Source organism: Zeus faber, assembly GCF_960531495.2.
Source record: "Zeus faber genome assembly, chromosome: 10".
Classification (NCBI taxonomy): Eukaryota; Metazoa; Chordata; class Actinopteri; order Zeiformes; family Zeidae; genus Zeus; species Zeus faber.
Window position 1 is genome coordinate 2,310,616 of NC_137199.1, and position 20,149 is coordinate 2,330,764.

General features: G+C 40.8%; 1 protein-coding gene across 1 annotated transcript in view; it reads left to right on the plus strand.

The window, feature by feature from the left end:
• gfra3 (GDNF family receptor alpha 3) overlaps positions 1 to 18,815 on the plus strand; it is a gene marked incomplete at both ends in the record, with an annotated part of 31,770 nt that extends 12,955 nt beyond the window's left edge. The window contains 5 exons of the mRNA XM_080007679.1: positions 3,459 to 3,813; positions 8,568 to 8,680; positions 9,786 to 9,920; positions 14,716 to 14,852; positions 18,567 to 18,815. Of these exons, the coding sequence (XP_079863805.1) occupies positions 3,459 to 3,813; positions 8,568 to 8,680; positions 9,786 to 9,920; positions 14,716 to 14,852; positions 18,567 to 18,815 (989 nt within the window). The remainder of the gene's footprint in view (positions 1 to 3,458; positions 3,814 to 8,567; positions 8,681 to 9,785; positions 9,921 to 14,715; positions 14,853 to 18,566) is intronic.
• Positions 18,816 to 20,149: the final 1,334 nt, after the last annotated feature.

Below are 20,149 nucleotides of genomic sequence, written 5' to 3' on the forward strand. Positions count from 1 at the left end.
AATCAATAAATCAATAGCTAGCAATTATCAATCCATTTATCAGTGCGCCCGTGCAGATCAAAACATTGTATGTTTAATTAAAGCTTTGTGTGAATAATTTTTAGTGTGAAGGACCTATTGCTTTATGGACCATTTCTTTGCAGAGTACAAAAAAAAACATTCATACGATGCAAAAATTTACTTCCACGAAAAAGCACCACTTGTTTTATTCAATTTAATGGTTGGGTTTCTCTGATGTTTCCCCTATTAAAAACAAAACAAAACTGGTACAACTAACCAACCACTTATGTCACAAGAAATGACCGATCAACTCACTGTCTCAGCAGCTGGTGCTATTAAGCCCACAAAAATATCGCCAAAAACCTGAGGTATATAGATGGTAATGAAAATAATGTAATTGAGTTACCTTCATGTGATTGGGTTAGCAATTAGCATCGAGGTGTGTGTATCAAACAGTAATTGTTCTTCTGGTGGATATGTATTGCATTGTCCACAAAGCATCTTAGTAAAGAATATCCTTTACTAGTATAGTACAACACCCATGGTTGCGTCAATGGATGATCCATCTTGTTCTTGGCACAAGGAATTTCTTGGAAAATGGCTCAAGAGTCTGGAATTTGTGTCAAGAGTTTCATTTTAACAACCCGAGTTTTCTAAAATGAACTTCTCTGTTCATATGAGTGTGACAGCTCGGTATCTTATAATATAGCAATCTAATCATCTTATAATACAATCTGATCCATAGACTGTAGAAAAAAATTACCTAGCGTCTGTGACATCAGACGAGAGACAATTCGAATATCATTTCTGAAGAGACAACTTGAAGCCTCAAGTTTGGGTTTATGCTCGCCCCCCTCTTTTGCAGGAAATTGATCAAGAAGTTCCAAATTTGGGAAACAGGGTGGGGTCTCAAACTGTTTGAGAAAGGGCGAAAAACTCATACCTCACCCAAACACCAAAGAGAGACCTGTCAATCAACACAACTTGGGCCCACAAATATACCAAAACATCCATTAGAAGAATAAGATGAAGTATTCAGACCCCTTCACTTTTTGCACACCTTATTGTGTTGTAGATTTTAATTTTAAATGGATAAAATTGCCATTTTTGCCCATCAATCTCCACTCAATAGCTATAATAACAAAATGATTATGTGAAAACATGTTTTTAGAAACTTTTGTCAATTTATTAAAAATCAAAAACAGAAATCTCTCATTTAGACAAGTATTCAGACCCTTTGCTGTGGCACTCCAAATTTTGGACAGGTGCATCCTGTTTGCTTTAGTTATGTGGTAAATTGAATTGATTGGTGTGGAAGTCACACACACACGTAAATAAGGAAGGAACTCCCCAAGGAACTCTCTGTAGACCTCTGTGAGTTCCCAGGAGGGAGCTTGTGAAATAACATTTGGACTCACCAGGACTCTTCCTAGAGTTGGCTGTCCAGCCAAACTGAGTAACTGGGTAAGAAGAAACTTGGTCAGGGAGGTGACCAAGAGCCCAATTGTCACCCTAAGAGAGCTTCGGAAGACCTCTGCAGAGATGGGAGAACCTGCAGGAAGGATGACCATCTCAGCAGCACTCCATCAATCAGGTCTTTATGGTAGAGTGGCTAGACGGAAGCCACCCTTGAGTGAAAGGCATGTGACAGCCCACTTGGAGTTTGCCAAACGGCATTTAAACGACTCACTCAAGGAGAGCATGAGAAAAAAGATTCTCTGGTCTAACGAGACAAAGATTTAACTCTTTGCGTAGAATCCAAGCACTATGTCTGGTGAACGCCAGGCATTGCCCATCACCTTGCTAATACCATCTCTACGGCGAAGCATGGTGGCGGCAACGTCATGACTATGGGGGTGCTTCTCAGTGGCAGGGACGGGGAGACTGGTCAGAATTGAGGGAAGGATGAATTTAGCCAAATACAGAGAGGTCCTTGAAGAGAACCTTCTCCTGAGTGCACACGACCTCAGACTGGGACGATGGTTCCCTTTCAGCACGACAATGACCCGAAACATACAGCCAAAACAATACTAGAGTGGCTTCGGGACAAGTCTCTGACTGTCTAGGAGTGGCCCATCCAAAGCCCAGACTTAAACCCCAAAAAACATCTGTGGAGAGACCTGAAGACGGCAGTTGACGAATGCTGCCCATCCAATCTGACAGAGCTTGAGAGGATCTGCCAGGAAGAATGGGATAAACTTCCAAAATCCAGATGTGCAAAGCTTGTAGAGACTTCCCCAAGAACAGTCAAAGCTGTAATTGCGACCAAAGTACTGAAGTAAAGCAACCCTCTTACTGTTGGTACGTTTACACCAGAATTAGTGGCGTCATTTGTCCTGGGAGTGAAACCAGGGTGTAACCTTCCCACTAAAGACAAATGCCAGATGTTACCGGGTTACCGTGTTTTTGGTGCAGTGGGACAGGGGTATATGTAACTTTTTTTAACAATAAAATAACAGCCTCAAAATAATTTTGATGGTACATTGACATGCAATATTTAGAATGGCACCTCTTTCATTTCCCCTGACACCCCCGAACGCCTGTTCTTGCACTATGTAACCTCTGGGTTTGGGTTTGAAAAAAGTGCTTTGCGGCACTTGCTAGATGTAAGGCGATTTTTTTTGCTTGGTAAAATTAGTAAAAAAAACAAACGATAAACTATAAACTTGTTTCCGCTCATACAAAATGTAGTGAGACGAGCCAATGGTGCGCCCGGCCCTCACTTTCATTGTGCCACAGGGTTTGTTTCACCCTCTGACTCGCGCGTGCGAGCCGATCTGCCAGGCCGAGCACATCTGGTAGCTACACCAGAAGCACGAGGCCCACATTGTTCCCCATGCCCTCCCTGCGGCGCCGGGAAGCGGCGAGATCCATGCAAGGGGGGCTGTAACCTAGATGTACATTATATTTGCGTTTGTAAAATAGACTGCTATTGAAACGTACACCAGACACCCCGCTGAGTTTTATGACAGTTGTGTAAAAGTGCAATTGCACAAATACCAAAAGTAACATAACACTGCTTTAAGGGCCTGATGACTTTTTCTGAAGATTTCAGATTTTTATTTTTAATACATTTGCAAAAATCTTTTATCATTATGAGTAATTGAGTATAGATTGATGGGCATAAATGGCATTTGATTCATTTAAAATGACTTGAACAGCACAATAAAGTGGGTAAAAATTTTAGGGTTCTGAATACTTTCTGAAGCCGCTGTTATAAAAACATCAAAGATGATAAAGGTGTCAAGATATTGAGACCCTAAGGTCTTGTGGTAGGATTTATTGACTGTATTTCTAGTGAGAGAATTCTTCCTTTACCATTCACTTAATTATGTCCGATATTTTCTGGCCCCAGCATCATATTGCACTTCCACATTGGCTTCAGCACCTGGTGTTAATAGTTGCCGCTTTTGTTTTTTTAAGCTCCTCACCTCTCAATCTTCTTTGCCCGCCAGCAGCCTCATCCTCGCTGCCAACGGACGGCCAGAACCAGTGCCTGAAGGCGGCGCAGGACTGTGGGCTGTACGAGAAGTGTGGCTCCCTGCGCTCTGAGTATGTGCTTGCCTGCACCAAGCGTGTTGCCGGGGCTGATCACTGCAACAGGCAGAAGTGCCACCGGGCCCTGCGGCGCTTCCTGGAACGGGTGCCTGAGGAGTACAGCCTTGGAGTCCTGTTCTGCCCCTGCACTGATCCCCTCTGCGGAGAGAGGCGCAGGAAGACCATCGTACCATCCTGCTCCTACCAGGAGAAGGAGGGACCCCAGCCCAACTGCCTCCATCTGCAGAGCTTTTGCCGAAGAGACGACCTGTGCAGGTGCGAGGCTCCCATGGTTATTTTTCTCTTCAACACACACGGACACACGCAGATGTATAGATGTATTTAATTTACTCTGTTTTCTGCTGCTTCGGAGTTGCCCAGCAAATCACAGATCGCTTCTGAAAGAATTCATGCCCGCCTTCTCAAGGCCTGGTGGCAAATGCCGGTCTGCACTACTGGTCTGTGGCCCGGTGGTTGGGAACCTCTGGCATAGGGAAATAGCTAAAATATACAAAATTAAAAGGGTTGGACGGGGAAGGCACAGTGATTAAATGAATCCATGGCCCTGGGAAGAGGCGAAGTTTGGGCGGAAGGGTGTATATATAGGGTGTATAAGTGTATATATATATATTTATCAGTGGTGGGCCGTCAGAGCCAGCAAGGCCTTCTCTGCTGGCCTAAACACTATCAGAATCACTGACTTGCATTTTAATATATTTATTTTCATGAATATGTATTAAATTATTCCCAAATGTCTATTGTCTTCATTTAGTTCTTCCCAAATGTTTATTATCTTCATTTCATAGCTTTTCTCTTGTTTGCGCTGCTTCCAGTAGTGTATGTTTATGTTTATGTTTAGCTTTTATCCAATCATATTTCATCATCATGTGTTGCCATGTCAAAGAAATCTGCCTTGAGGCCTTCAGAATCAACAGTGCGGGCACTTGTAACTTAAAATCAATGGCAGCAAAGCTTGCTTAAACCAATCAGATTTTGAGTTGACGACACCAGAGCCATCAAGCAGCCGTTCAATAACGTCTGCATTTTCCTGTCCTTTGATTGGATGGGCAGAAAGCGTAAGAACTAGCTAAACTGCATTCGTAGCAAGCTAAAATATTTCCGTTATTTAATAGTTTTTTCAACCCACAATGGCTGAAGGAGGAGAAGAAATTACTTTGGTTGCAGATATAATTTTAACGCCATTTTCAAGACGGACTTTTCAAGAAAAGCTGGACATCGTACTAAAAGGTCTGCCAACACCGAAGCTAGCAAGACTGTCCCAGCAGGGGAAAGGATTTGTCCACCACTTTCAAATCACAAACTACGAGTGGTACCCTTGGCTAAGCAAGGCAGCAACGAGACACCAAAGCACGGCCGGACACTTACAAGCGACGGTGCTTTTGAAAACGTTTGGGGAAACCCGAGTGGACCAGCAGCTCAACCAACAAGTGTGCCAGGAAACGGAACTCCACAACGAAAGGTGAAGAAAAATAGCGAAGTATTGAAAGGACTGATCGATTGTGTCATATTTTTGGGTAAACAAGAACTTTAATTTCGGGGACATGATGAAAGCGCTGGATCCACAAATAGAGGCAACTATTTGGAGTTTCTTTCTTTTCTTGCTGAGAACAATACCGACTTACATTATCAGTTGTCCACTAACAAAGTGTTTTGTGGGACGTCAGGCAAAATTCAAAAAGACCTGATGTATGCTATTGCTGAAGTGAAGGGAGAAGAGATGAAAGGGGAGATTAATATTTTGATCTCTTTACTTTAATAATTTGTGGCTGTTATGGTGGACGAGACGGCAGAGGTGAGTAATGCAGCACAGCTCGCACTGGTCCTGCGTTATGCGACGGACACAGGTGTCATGGAGAGCTTTATAACATTTGAAGATGTTACTAGTGGCAAGCGAGCCCATGACATTGCTGCTCTTATTGTTCGTTTCTTGGAGGAAAATTAATGTCTGGATAAAGTTGTGGCACAATGTTACGATGGTGCACCTGTCATGTCATCTGGACTAAATGGAGTGCAGGCTGAGTGAAGGAGGGGGCACCTATGGCCTTATTCATACACTGCCATGCACATCAACTACATTTAGTACTGACTCAAGAGGCTTCAAAGCTTTATTTTTGTCATTTTGTCATCATATCAGGTTAATATTGATGCTTCTGCTATATATGTATGTGGCGCAGCTCTGACTGCAGTGAAAGGAAACCTGTTGAATTGTGTTAATTAGGTTTCTTGCTTTAATAATGGCATTTATGCTTGCTATATAAAATACCTGTCTGTGATGCAACGTCCTGTTCTACTGCCTTTCTGTATAATATTGATAGTGTCTGTAAGCATGGTGTCATAATGATGGTATTAAGAGGTGGATTGATTTAGGTAGGACGCCACTGAAGGCCAAGGTGTAAAATTCACAGCCACTGATATTTATATATATCAGAGTTTCAGTTATCCGGTAATTGCCGGTTTTTGACTGGGAAAATCTGTTGAAGTCGGACATATTTAAATCTCTCTGGTCATAATATCCGGTGAAAATAATTCCCTCTAAGCACAGTTTGAATTAGTGCTGGGCGATAAAACGATAACGATAATTATTGCCATGTTCTTTTCCTTGATGTCAAAATAAGATAGACTCAATAATTTGGATAAAAAAATTTGCAGATCTGTTCATTTCCGCGCTCAGCAATTTGCAACGGAAAGCCTATCAGTTTGGACAATCTAAAGCTGACATTTCAACTCTGACCAATCATTTTTGTCGATATAGAAATAAGCCCCGGCCCTCCCTCGTGGGCAGGTTGCACTTGTAAACACAGTACACACAGAGCAGAGATAGAGCCACAGCGTCTAGAACTCTGACAAGAAGCAGAAAGATCATGTGTCGTTAGGACAGATACATTTTTACAGCCTTTTATGGATATTTAACTTCCGATCCAAAGCAGATGGTTAATATTCAAAGTCTAAAATATGTCAACGGGACGTCCCAACAAAGATTGACAAAACCACAAACTTTATTATTTATTTAGACCTACTTGCCATATTTATTTTGATTTTGATTTGATCAAAATTTTATTTTAGTGAAATGTTAATAACAGCTGCTGCACTTGTTACTTATTGTTCACAACCGGAAATTATTTGATTTCAAGTAGTAATATTCGTAATATTTATGTATTTATTTTTACAATACCATTCTCACAGATCACAGATCACCATATTGACACCATTCTCACAGATCGGTCAGAGTGCACATGCAACCCCTGTCTCCCGCCTAAAGCGTCTACAATGGGCACGTGAGCATCAGAACTGGACCATGGAGCAATGGAAGAAGGTGGCCTGGTCTGATAAATCACATTTTCTTTTACATCATGTGGATGGCCAGGGTTAGGGATACACATACACATACACGATCCGATCGTGTATCTGTGGGAATCGCTGGAACAACAAGCCCAATCTAGCCCCACCAAGCAACTTACAGGACTTAAAGGATCTGCTGCTAACATCTTAGTGCCAGATACCACAGGACACCTTCAGAGGTCTTGTGGAGTCCATGCCTCCATGGGTCAGAGCTGTTTTGGTGGCATGAGGGGGAACTACACAATATTACTGGTTATAAGTGGTGGTTTTAATGTTGTGGCTGATCAGTATGTGTGTATGTCTGTATATATATATATATATATATATATATATATATATATGTGTGTATGTATGTTTGTATGTATGTATGAATGTATGTATGTGTATATATATATATGTATTTGTATGTATGTATGCGTGTATGTATGTATGAGTGCATATATATATATATATATATATATATATATATATATATATATATATATATATTTACAGGTACTCCTCACTTAACGACCGTTCAGACTTACAACCAGCTCCGACCAGTCAGTATTGTGCTTAACGTAGCATCGCTTAACGACTTGGTCCTGTGAGGAGTACCTGTGTGTGTGTGTGTGTGTGTGTTTGGCTAGATCTGAAAAACATTGGAAATAATTATTTTTGTCAAAAATTTGATCAATGCAGAATTACAGTATATTCCTCAAGTTGTTTTCTATCTCTCAACATATTTTCAAAACTGAGTTTGACCCAGACAACACCGGGTGTTCTTCGTGTGATAAAAAACTGTTGCGCTAGTGCCGTTGACTGCGCCTCAGAGGACACCAAGAAGATGAGCTGACGTCCTTTCCATCAGCAATATTTTAACGCAACAACTACAAATAAACACCAAAAGCAAAAAATTCTGCTTCTTCGTGAAAACATAGTCTCAGTTTTATTCAGGATTACTAAAAGAGGGTGGCAAAACCTCAATTATATCACGAAACTGGCAGTGCGGGGCTGCGCAGTGGTGTGCTCCCAGAAAACACAAATTCCCAGAATGTGCCAGTTTCTTAAAACTATCATTGTTATGAAACAATAAATGCAGAAAATGGGAATGTTTAGAAATTACATAATCATGGAGGGGTCATTCTATGATAGTGAGCATGAATTTAGAATAAAATAAAACTTAAAATCAAAGGATTAACTTTAATTATGTATTTCCAAATATTTTTATAAATTAATGATTCAAATATAAGGCGTAGCTTTCAAAATATCAAATTTTGAAATGTGACCCCACAGTAAACGATGGGCCACATTTAGAAAGCAATGTAAACATCAGCCCTTGGAGGAAAAAAAAAAAAATGATGGCAATACCACATACCGCACAGTTCAGCTACCCTGTATTACCACTGGGGAAATTTCTTCACAGCGACAGCCCTACATTGAAGCATAGTGAAAAGCTGCAGCATGCAGGAACTTTCTGCAGCAAACAGCAAAGTGTTCAGTAAGGTTGTGCAATGGACAATTACAAATGATGGTAACTACTGTGTTTGAAAAGGCCTGGTTCAAAAAATAGCAAGCCTATCCTTTAATGCTCTCCCTTCCCTATCACCTTATCAGCCCTGACGTGCATACAGAAAAAAAATATATACACACAGTCCTGACATGTTGTTGCCTTTGCTTTTTACTGACAGATCCAGGCTGGCTGATTTTCTCCACAACTGCCAGCCGTCGCCACTGTCCACCTCCGGCTGTCTGAGGGATGCAGCCTCGGGTCCTTGCCTCAGGGCCTACGCGGGACTAATCGGTAAGACGGCACAGGGAGGGAAGCGAAACACAACAGGTTGAAGGGTGAGGAAGGAAGCGAGAAAGAGGGAGGGATGGAGGAAAAGGTAGAGTATAAGACATTTGGGGGTGTAGCAATTAAATTGAGCTTGGATCTATTGATCTAATCGAGACCAGGCAAAATCATTGCTCAAGGCTACAGAACCCAAACTTGTGCTCAAACCCCATTGGCTCACAGAACTATGAGCCTCTGGAGCGTGGCTCCTCCCACTGAAACAGCCCATTTTCATGCAGGGTGGTTCTGATGCATGTTAGAATGGCTCGAATGCAGAATCTGAGTGATATTTTCGGCAATAAACTTCGAAAACATGTTTTGGAGACCTCAGAGACTATATAATCACTTGGAGAAAAGGAGCATAATAGGTTCACTTTAAATGGATATTTTTATTTGTTTAATACCCTTATCAACTTGGGAGTGGACTAATATGCTTGCTTTATGCAAATGTATGTTTATTGGAAATCAATTAACAACCCAAAACAATGACAAATATTGTCCAGAAATCCTCAAAGCTATTGCATTTATCATAAAAAAATATGCTCAAATCATAACATGGCAAAATCAAGCCCAACAAGCAACAACAGATGCACATATTGCATTATTATCGCGTTAACTTTGACAGCCCTAATATATATATATATATATATATATATATATACAGTATATTGTTCTGTACTAGTGTGCAAAACTGGGGTTCATGGCCCCCAAGGTGCCCTAGAAGAATTTGCCCGGGGTGTGCAACAATTATTATTTTTTTTATGTTATTTAAAAAATATATTAAATAAAGTTTGTTCCACAATTTTAACCTCACTGATGAGTTTTATTGTTGTGAGGTTTGCATGTTTTGTCAGCAAAGGTTCAAATGTTAAGTGTTAAACAGTAATTTGAGAAAAAAAATTGGTGGGTTAAAAAAAAAAAAAAAAAAAAAAAGAAAAATGTATATATATATATATATATATATATATATATATATATAATTGAATTAACCCAAAAAACAAGTAGTCGGTTTGATCCTCGTGATTTTGGTGGGGCCCTTAACCCCTCGGCGTTGATCCCTCATCACCTGCAGGCACAATTATGACACCCAACTACGTCAGCAACAACTCCGCAGAGGTGTCGCTGTGGTGCAACTGTGAGGGCAGCGGGAACCAGTGGCAAGACTGTTTGAGACTCCAGCGGATGTTCATCCACAACCCCTGCCTCAGTGAGTACCAAGACAGACTGCTCCCACCCTCTCTGTAATGCAACAGATTGAAATTATATTGAAAAAAAAAAAGGCTCCATTATCCCTCCCTCTAAGGATCTCACAGGGTTCAATTAGATGTTTTTTACACATAATAAAAAATACATTTAAAGCGATATTTCTGCTAATGGAATTCATCAAGGCTCCCTGTAATGGCAAAGACTGCAAAATACTGCCAATCGCTCTGAGAATCATTTCATCAATCTCTAGCTTTTTTTTTTTTTGTATGATGGAGCTAACTGGCCATTCTCTCCATGCCATAAAACGGCTCAGAACAACGTATTTTGCTCAAAATGGCTATGCCTGTGCATGAGTAGTCTAAGTGCAAAAAAAAAAGAGATTAACGAGGCCAAGACAACAAAGATAACAGTTTTGCGTTTGTATTGGACTGTACCACCTCAATGAACTGGGTTATTACGTCGGGACAGTCAGATTTTGTCAATCGTAAATGATCTGATGTTAAGCAGTTGCGAAATTCAAGACCATAGTATTCATTAGATCAGTGGTGGAAAAAGTACTTCAAAGCCATACTTGAGTAAAAGTAGAGGTATCTTACGAAAAAACTACTCTGGTAAAAGTGAAAGTCACTCACTACTTGAGTAAAAGTCTTGAAGTTGCGATATTAAAGGTACTTAAGAATCAAATGTAATTATATGGTATTAAATGTACTTAAGTATCAAAATTAAAAGTAAAGTCAATGCTGTGGAGGAAAAAAAGCCAGACTTTTTTTTTAAATAAAAAAAGTATATTTCTGTATTTTTTGATAAGCAGAAGAGGCACTTATTTTGCTTAGACGCATCTTTCACATAAGAAAACATTTGTTGTAAATACGGCCACGGCGGTTTGTCTCCATCAGTTGTAGCAGGTGCAGGCAGGGCAGCATCACTGCTGGAGGAGGCCGTTGCTGCGGTCGTCACTTCCAACATGCTGCTCTAGTTGTGGCTCTCTGGGACATACCTGTGCTTGTTCAGTAGCCATGCCGCAAAATGAATCTGAACACGGGCAGGGTTGCCAGGTTTCCATGACAAACCCAACCCCAACCCGCGGACAAAAAATAAAAAACTACCTGCTTCAAAAAGACTTTTTATATCGCGATGCAGTCCCACCCAAATATCGCGATACACAATATTATCATTGTTGTTGAAGACGATAATATCGACAACAATTATTTAAAAAAAAGTTTTTTTTTTATAATATATAATTATATTATTGTATTTCATGTTTTGTATTACATATATATATATATATATATATATATACATAACAATTGTGATTTGAATTATGTTATAACATTGTTTTGTTTAATAAGCGCACTGACCATCAAGCAAGTGCTGTTTTGGGATGTTAACAATTAATCGACTATCAATTAATTGCTAATAAGAATTTATTAATACGATTTTTAATTAAACAATAAACTGAACATTCTGCGAAGCATGCTGTTGGAGAGCAAGTCCAGTCTCCAACCCTGCTGCAGATTGTTTTACTGTCACCTTTCCATTTGCCTGGGTCCAGACCTTTGAGTCCGCCCAATCCACCAAGTTGACTGATTCTGCTGAAGATGGAAAGGGAGTGTGTTGAGTTGACAATTCTGTCTGATATCAGAGATGCAAATACTTTAGTTTTTCACTATCCTAGCAGTAGTAGATTATACATTATATTATTATATTATTATTATTATATTATATTATTATATTATAATTATACATTTGGACAGTGTCTAAACAACACGTGGTCCCACAGACGGATGGATGGGGCGGGGCAATATTCGATTCTGTGAAGTTATCGCATATGGTGGCAAATATGGCGATATACGAAATATTGAATATCAACCCAAGCCTGGCTTCAACACTTAAAAAGTAGCCCAATTCCATAGGAAAACCGGAGACCTGGCAACTCTGAACATGCGCTCTAGAGTGTTTGTTTACACTTAGATTGCTGGCTGGATATGACCCTTGATTCGCTAACATGAACCTTGTGATTACTGGCTTTCACTCACATCATTTGGTACAAATTTTCCTCTGATTTTATTTTGTAGCATGTAACAAAGTCGTGGGGATTAAGGGGTAAGAGTTAAGGGAAACGTATTGGAGTAAAAGTATACTTTTCTGGCGTTAAATGTAACTTATTAAAGGTAAAAGTCAACAAATATAAGATTACTCAAGTAAAGTACGGATACTCCCAAAGAAATACTGTACAGTTACTATTTCTCACTTAACTTAAACTAAGTATTTTTACTTTGTTACTTTACACCACTGCATCAGACAGCATGCAAAAAGTACCAGGATGATTATAACAAGTCTCTTGTCATTTGTGGGGTAGGAGATGGACCAGGAGGCAAGTAGAATGGAAAACCAGTCTTTGGTGGACGTTTATTGACACAAAGTCAAGATATTTGCCTTCTCAGGTGAACGTATATTTAACATATTGAACATATATTTATCTAATATGCAGTTTACAGTGGGAGCCCAGTGCTGTCAGGAGAGAGTGAGTGAGGTGAATAGACAGCAGCTATTAAATACTCTGCTGATTACTCCAATATCTGCAGCTGCGTCCCCTTCCGGTTGCCAGTGCTGGCTCTCCCCACCTTGCAAAACCACTTCCCATTACCACAAAGACATACTACATCCGTTGAAATATCATAGTACGCAACCACTGCACTCTTCTCCAGCAAGTGTACCCCAAGGGGTGTCTTGCCTCTTCATTGTGAGGCAAGTTGCCAGCAGAAGTATCTATGCAGTGTCGTCATCAACGAGTCTCAAACACTACACCCCATAGCGTTTGAGACTGTGTTATCAACAGAAATCTGTCTTTTCGTGTAAGTGATAACAGAAGCCTGTCTGACATAGCTGAAGTGGGGGAGTTGAGGTAGGTAGGTGGGGAAGGAAGGTGATCAACAGCAGGAATGGTTTTGCCCTCGGGGTGTGAAAACACTAAGCACGAGGATGGAAAGCAATGCGCTCTGTCATTCAATCAAAATAGCTGTCAATGTGGCCGTTGGTGCGTGTTGAACTTGTGTCTCCCAAAGACCAAAGTGCAGATCAATCTTTCGATGTCCTGGCTGTAAAGCTTGGTGATTCATGACATTGCTGACGGGCCGAGCAGTAAAGCTGCCAAATAGATATGTATGTTCGGTCTCCCACACACAGCTGCTGCATCACATCGCCCCAGCTGTAACACACACACACACACACACACATACACACACACACACACACACAGGCGTACTCAAGCTTTCAATAAGCTAGTCAATATGTGACCAACCACCTCTCAACCTGACGCATTTGGGAGTGCATTTGGGAGTGCTGTACTGTATCGAAAAATCATTTTTTTGGTCCAAAAATAAGATTATAGCAGATTTATGTTCCTCAACTTGTTTTCTATCTTTCGACATATTCTGTAAAATTAGTTTGATCTCTAAATATTAGATGAATATTTAAAAAGTCAAGGTTATGTGCTCAATCAGCATTAGTTGAGTAATGAACAAGTTGTTGAACTAACAGAAATCTTTAATCTTTAATCCCTTTAATGCAAACATGCAGATCAAGAACATCCTTCAATATTTAGAATGGGTGAAGTCAGAATGTGAAACTGTTTTGAGAAAATAAGTTTATAAATTGTTTCTACTTGTGAATGACTACACTGCATCTTCTTCGTGTGAAGAAGAAAACTGTTGCGCTGATGCTGCCTCAGTAGACACGAAGAAGAAGAGCTGACGTCACTTTCATAAACAATGTTTAAAGAAACAACAACAAATAAACACCAGAAGCAAGAAATGTAATCACTCCGTGAAAACATATCATCTCCATGTTGTTATGGATTATGAGAGGAGGTTGGAAAGGGTGGCGAGAAGCTGTCAATCATATTGCGGAACTGGCAGCGGGAGGCGGCAGAGTGGGGTGCTCCCAGAAAACAATTTCCTGAATGCAAATGGATGTAAGGACCCCGCCATTTGTATTCGAGGAATTGTTGTTTTCTGGTGATAGGTTTTCATGTGTGCAATCTGAAATGGGCCACTTTCTTTAAAACTTAAAAAAGTAAAAATCATTGTTATAAAACAATAAAGGCAGGAAATGGGAATGTTTAAGAGTTACAGAATAATGGAGGGTTCATGCTAGTATAGTGAGCATGAACTTAGAATGAAAAAATATTACCTCAACTTAAAATTAAAGGATTAACTTGAATTATGCATTTTCCAATTTGTTTTATGAATTTATGATTCAAATATTATTTCAGAAAAACACAACATTCAGCAATATACTATTGAAAGAGTACAGCAATATCAAATGTATGCATTTAAAGCACTAAGTGTGTTTCTAAATGTGTATTTTGTGCTGCAAAAGTCTGTAAAAGCTTCCAAAAACTTTAAAGACTGATTTCTCAGAACTTCTGTTTTTAAAAGCTTGATATTTAATAAGCCATAGCTTCTTAAATATTTGCAAAATTTGACAAAAGTGTCAAATTTTCGAAATGTGACTTTAAAGTATGTGGGGAGGTCACATATTTCCTCTTATGAAACACAGCTGTGGTTCAGTATGCTGAGCTATGCGATAATATAAAAATATAAAAACAATATCAGACCCAAACTCTTAATATTTCAGAAATATTGTGAGAAATCTTGTTTTCTGATAATCACCTGTTCAAATGACAAAATCTACATCAGAATTATTTGACGGTATCTTAATTTTGTGACAGATGGCACTAATTACAGAGGCTCGGCAATAGGGAACGACACTGACGACAGTATGTCTGTGTGCAGGGAACTCCATCAGTTCCATGGGGAACCCCAGTCCACAGCCCGTGGAAAACACCCCCCCACCTCCACCCCGGCCCTCCCCCTTAGTGCAAGAGGACGACCTCCTTGGCAACAACCACCTGCCAGAGCACAACAACATTGTGAGTACATTTACATTTATATTCATTTAGCAGATGCATTTGTTCAAAGCAACTTACTGTACATGAGCGGCAATTGAAGTGCCCGAGCACCCTGTTTGTCAATTCAACCAGATAGCAAGATAGCTGTAAAGAATCAGAATAAAAATTGTCATTATTTATTTTTTCCATTTTTTGTGTTTTCTTGATATGGTAATGCAATATGATAAGTACTCATACTGTATCTTGTTGGTGCATTAATACAACAACAATACAACAACTAGTTAACATAAACAACAACTAGAATAGAGTACCATTCTACTGCCACTAAGCTAGCTGGGAACTTTGTCTTGCTTTTAGGAACTGTGTCTATCTTGGTCTGTTTCTGCACATCTATTTATCCATCTGTGATTATCAACTGTGCTGCGGCCTGTGATTTGAGGTTCTGATGACACCCAGCTCACATGAAGCTGTGCTTCACAACTAATAATACATAAAAGGTTATGAATATTATTATTTTTGTTATAATTATTATTATTATTATTAGTAGTAGTAGTAGTAGAAGTAGTAGTAGTACTAGTCTTAGTAGTAGTAGTAGTATATTATATATTGGCCCAAAATTGTTCAGAAGGCAGCGGCATTTCAAATATCTTGTTTTTCTATTTATTTTTTTACACGTCATAAGATAATTTTTCAGGAGCTAGGCTAGTTGATCCCCTCTGCCGCGTTGCTTTGAGTTAACACAGTTAGCATGCAGCCTGACACTGTCCGGCTGAATCTGTACTATACCAAAATCAAATTATCCATTTCAGTAACAACAAACTTTTAGTTTAGTTAAAATTCTCGTAATCCATACAGAAGGACTTCAAACTAAATAAATGAACGGATGAATGAGCGGACTGCTGTTGGAACTGGATATAAACAAAGCTAATTTCTTGTTTTCATATACGAAAAACATGACTTTGCACCTTAACCCAAAGCTAGTACAAACGTTAAGCATATCTAATACGTTTAAAGCAACATAATTTCCTCATTTCACCAGCCTGCACTTAGCGGTTTAGACGTCTTAAATTGGTGTTCATACTAAACCGTAATATTTGCTCATCAGCTCATTGTGTGAGTTTTGAGACAATAGTCGGCGAATGTGTTTTTAACATCAAAGGAAGCTGCCCATGGGCAGGAATTATGAGGAGCTCTCTGGCAAGCCTTAAAAAGATTTTATAGTCTGTGTACAATCTAAGAGAACGAGAGAGAGAGAGAGACAGAAAGGTAGAGGCAGAGAGGTCTTGATAAGAACCACCCCCAGGTACCTGCCATGGGCCCTGTGTAAAAAGAGATTTGTTATGTAAACCTAAGTGACTAACTAATGGAGACCAGTTTTGAAGTCCCTTATGTCTAGCTCAGTCCCAGACAAATGATCGAGATCTTAAGGCAATCATATGGAAATCGGTTGTCTTAAGGCTTAAGTGTGCGCTCCCATCACCAGACAGTTGTTCAGCAGACAAATCTTGTCTGTGACTATTAGATTGGTTTGATATTATCTTAAATCTTAAATCTCTGCTCCTATAGTGTGTGATCACCCGTCCTTAATAAATACTAAAGTGTAGGCACCACTGGGATAGGAAAACGTTTTAAAATGTGCAAAGCTGCCTTTTGAAACACTTTTTGTGCATTCCTGACATTATTGGGTGGAATCTTGATCATTAAAAAAAATGTTTTTGGTTCAAGAAAAAGTCTTGATTAGAGAAATCTCCATCGGTGATCTCCGCCCTAATACACACTGACTTCCCTTGAGGATGTGCACATTGATCGAAGGCAGCATCGCGATAAAGTGTTAAGGCAGGGGCATACTTAAAAATAAGTAGAACTGTGAGATCAAAAAGACATGTTCAGAACAAGATAACAAAATTGAGCTGTGATATGTTTTTCTCCCCTTGTCAGCGAATGGTCCAATTGGCCTTGCGTCACAGTAGGGGACGGGCTTCAACCTCCTTCTCTTTTATGGATCAACCTCCTTTTCGTTTTTTCTTTTCTTCATTTTTAAAAGCACTGAAGCCACAGGACTCCCTTTCGCTGTTGCATTTGGGCTTCTTTCACTGCCGCTGGCATTGTTGTTTTGCTGTTTTTACCTGTTTCCGGCAACTTGCTCTGGAAATAGGTGTCACGGAATCAGCTGCACCACCCTAGTGGCATGGAATGACATAAGTAAACTGAGTTCTTATTGAGTATTCTGCCAATGGCGTTCTGGGACAAAGTTCTCCGGTGGATCTTACATCTTTTGTTCTTACATCTTTTTAAGTTTGTCTCCGCTTTTTGGACGAAGCAAACTTTTTCTCTGTCGAATAAAATACATTTGCAGCATCTTTACCGTTTCCCCCGCCCCTCCTTCAAACCAAACTCCCATTGCACATTTGGCTCAGAAAAACGTTATTGGCAGCCCGACTGTTTTGATCGTAGTCCAGCAAAATCAGATTGTAGTAGCACATGTTGCTGCGTGAGTTTGCCAACGCAGCAGAACTTCCGGAGAGAAGCTGCAGCAAGATGGTGTTCAAAAGAGACAAGCGGTGTATTAAAAGTTTGTCATCTGAAGACGTTACTCACATTCCCCACCAAGAGAGAACTGGTTTCTGGCTGACCTCCGTCCAATAGTACCTAGGTGGTCAGCTCTGGCCTGCATTCCGGTCTTGGCCGGGCTGAAACCGTTAGCTGAGGTGGGCCAGGAGAAGCCGCTATCTGCCACAGTGTGGTTCCCGGGCTCCCGGCGGTGTCTCAGTGCCAGCGATAATCTGGGCCACCAGACAAGAGGGGATTCCAACTCTCTTCTCCTCTGTCGCCTCTCTCTCTCTCTCTCCATCTCTCGCTCTATCTATTTCACATTCGGTCACCGTATCTCTCTCTGTCAGTGTCTCTCTCTCTCTTTCTGTGAGTGTGTGTGAGGGGATTAAACAAGGGGTGTGTGTGTGTGGGTATAGGAAGCAGCGCCTCAGTCAGACTTCATTAGTATGAATTTATGCATGCCCATCTGTCTTTCTCTATCCCCTCTATTTAATCCCTCCTTCCTTTCCCCTCGACTCTCTTTCCTCCTCCTCCATCTCCTGCTTTTCTCCCTTACTTTAATTTGCATTCACTGCCTTCAACGCCGCTTTCTTCCCTGCGTTATTCCCAAATTGTAATGTCCTGCTTCATTCTTTTTTGTTTTTTTTTCCTTCTTTGAGTACGTCGGTACGCACGCACACATACATTTGTTTCTTCAGTCGCCACCCCGTCTTCTGCTGCTTGTTTCGGCGACTTTCCTGTGTAGTTCTTATTCTTTTCTTTCGTTTGGGAAAAAAAATTATAGTTCTGACAGACAACTCTTAGATTGTTTTTTAAATGATCTTTATTTATTCAATGACGTTTGAGTTTGGGCTTCTTCTCATCATTCCCGGGAAGGTTTACAGAAAACATAGGCATGCTTAATGAGCTAGATATCTTGGAGTGAGGAAGTTGAACCCCCTACTTGATAGAAGAGCAGTGCCCAACAGGTGGATGCAGGGGAGGTGGAGGCAGTGCAGCAAGCAGGAAGCAAAGCAGGTAGCAAGCAGGAAGTAAAGCAGGTAGGGTAAGAGGTATTAGTTGCTTAAATAGGCCGGCGCTTCAAGAGTGTTGAAGCGTGTGCACTTGAATACTTGAATATATATTAATTTTCAATTAAAACAGCATATGATCTCTCTCTATCTCTCTCTCTCTCTCCCTCAGGTGATGGAGAGTGAGGAGGAGGACATGCTACTGAGGGAGGAGGAAGAGGAGGAAGAAGAGGAGGAAGAACGGAACAGGGATGTCGGGGGCCAGTTCGACGTCATCCCACTCTACTCGGAGAGAGCCACTGTCTCCATTCTGGGCTCGGGGGGTGGCTCCCAGGGGGGCGCTGGGGGCTCTGCCCCGTCTCTCCTCCACCTCTACCTCCTCTTTTTCTCTGCTCTTCTCATCGGCTGTGTGTTAAACTAGAGGAGAATACGGTGGTGACCTCCCCAGGAGGAGGGAATGGGGCATTGATGCATACACACACACACACACACACACACACACACACACACATATGCACACAATCACAGGCATGTAATCACACACACCCTGGACTTACAGACTGTTGAAAAAGGCAAAAGAGAGCAGGAATTGAGAAAAAATAACCACATGTACATGCTAAGAATTTTTCCCATCAGTACCGTTACCTTGATTTCCTGGCCGCATTTCTCATAACTATCTCATAAAGTGCTAAGTTTCCTTCCGTCACCCCCCCACACACACACACACACACACACACACACACACACACACACACACACACACACACACACACACACACACACACACACACACACACACACACACACACACACACACACCCATCTGCCACCTGCCCATCCTAGCACACAAAGATACTGGCAGAACTTTGACGGGGTAAAGAAAAGGCATAAATCGCCAGCATTGGAACTGGAGACAATAGCGGCTGATGTACGTGACTTTTTTTCCTGCGCAACTGGATCGATGCGGCCCCACTACAGCTGTGGTGAACGACAAACAAAGTACATTGTCCGAAACGACTCGACAAACACTGAGCCTGGCGCGTTCCCTTGTGCTTTGTGTGTGTTTGTGACGGTAGCTGTGGTAATTTACAATAGCAGCGCGTTAGGCAAAAGAGATGGAAACAAAGAAACATATCGCAGGAAGATATCTCATGTTTTGTCACACACGTGCACGCACACACACACACACACACACACACACACACACACACACACACACACACACACACACACACACATACTTACATTGTCCATGTAACACTTGCATGTGGTTACCATTTGTGTGTTTCACCGACACTACATCTTTTTTCCTTTATTACTCCAGCCGTGTCCATTTCTTAGCCCCCAGGCTACCCCCCGCTCGGCTGCCCTAATAATAATAAAAAACCAAGCGGCAGAAACAATATGAGTTCATAAAGTTTGTTGGGAACAAATCAAATAGCTGCTCTTTGTTCATCTGTGGAGAGGAAGAGGGCTAGAGAGAGAGAGAGAGAGAGAGAGAGAGAGAGAGAGAGAGAGAGAGAGAGAGAGAGAAATAGATAGATAGCATTGATAGAAAGCAGACCTTGGTGGATCTGTTTGGCTTTTTGTTTTTGTTAATTGGACTCATCTAAGAACAGTTTTCACGCAGATTTATTCACATTGTTCATGTTCGCATTTCTGTCTACCGTGGGTTCTCGAAAACAGTGTTCTGCTGTGTGCGTGTGTGTGTGTGTGTGTCTGTGTGTGTGTGGGAATGGATAGTCACCAGAGAGA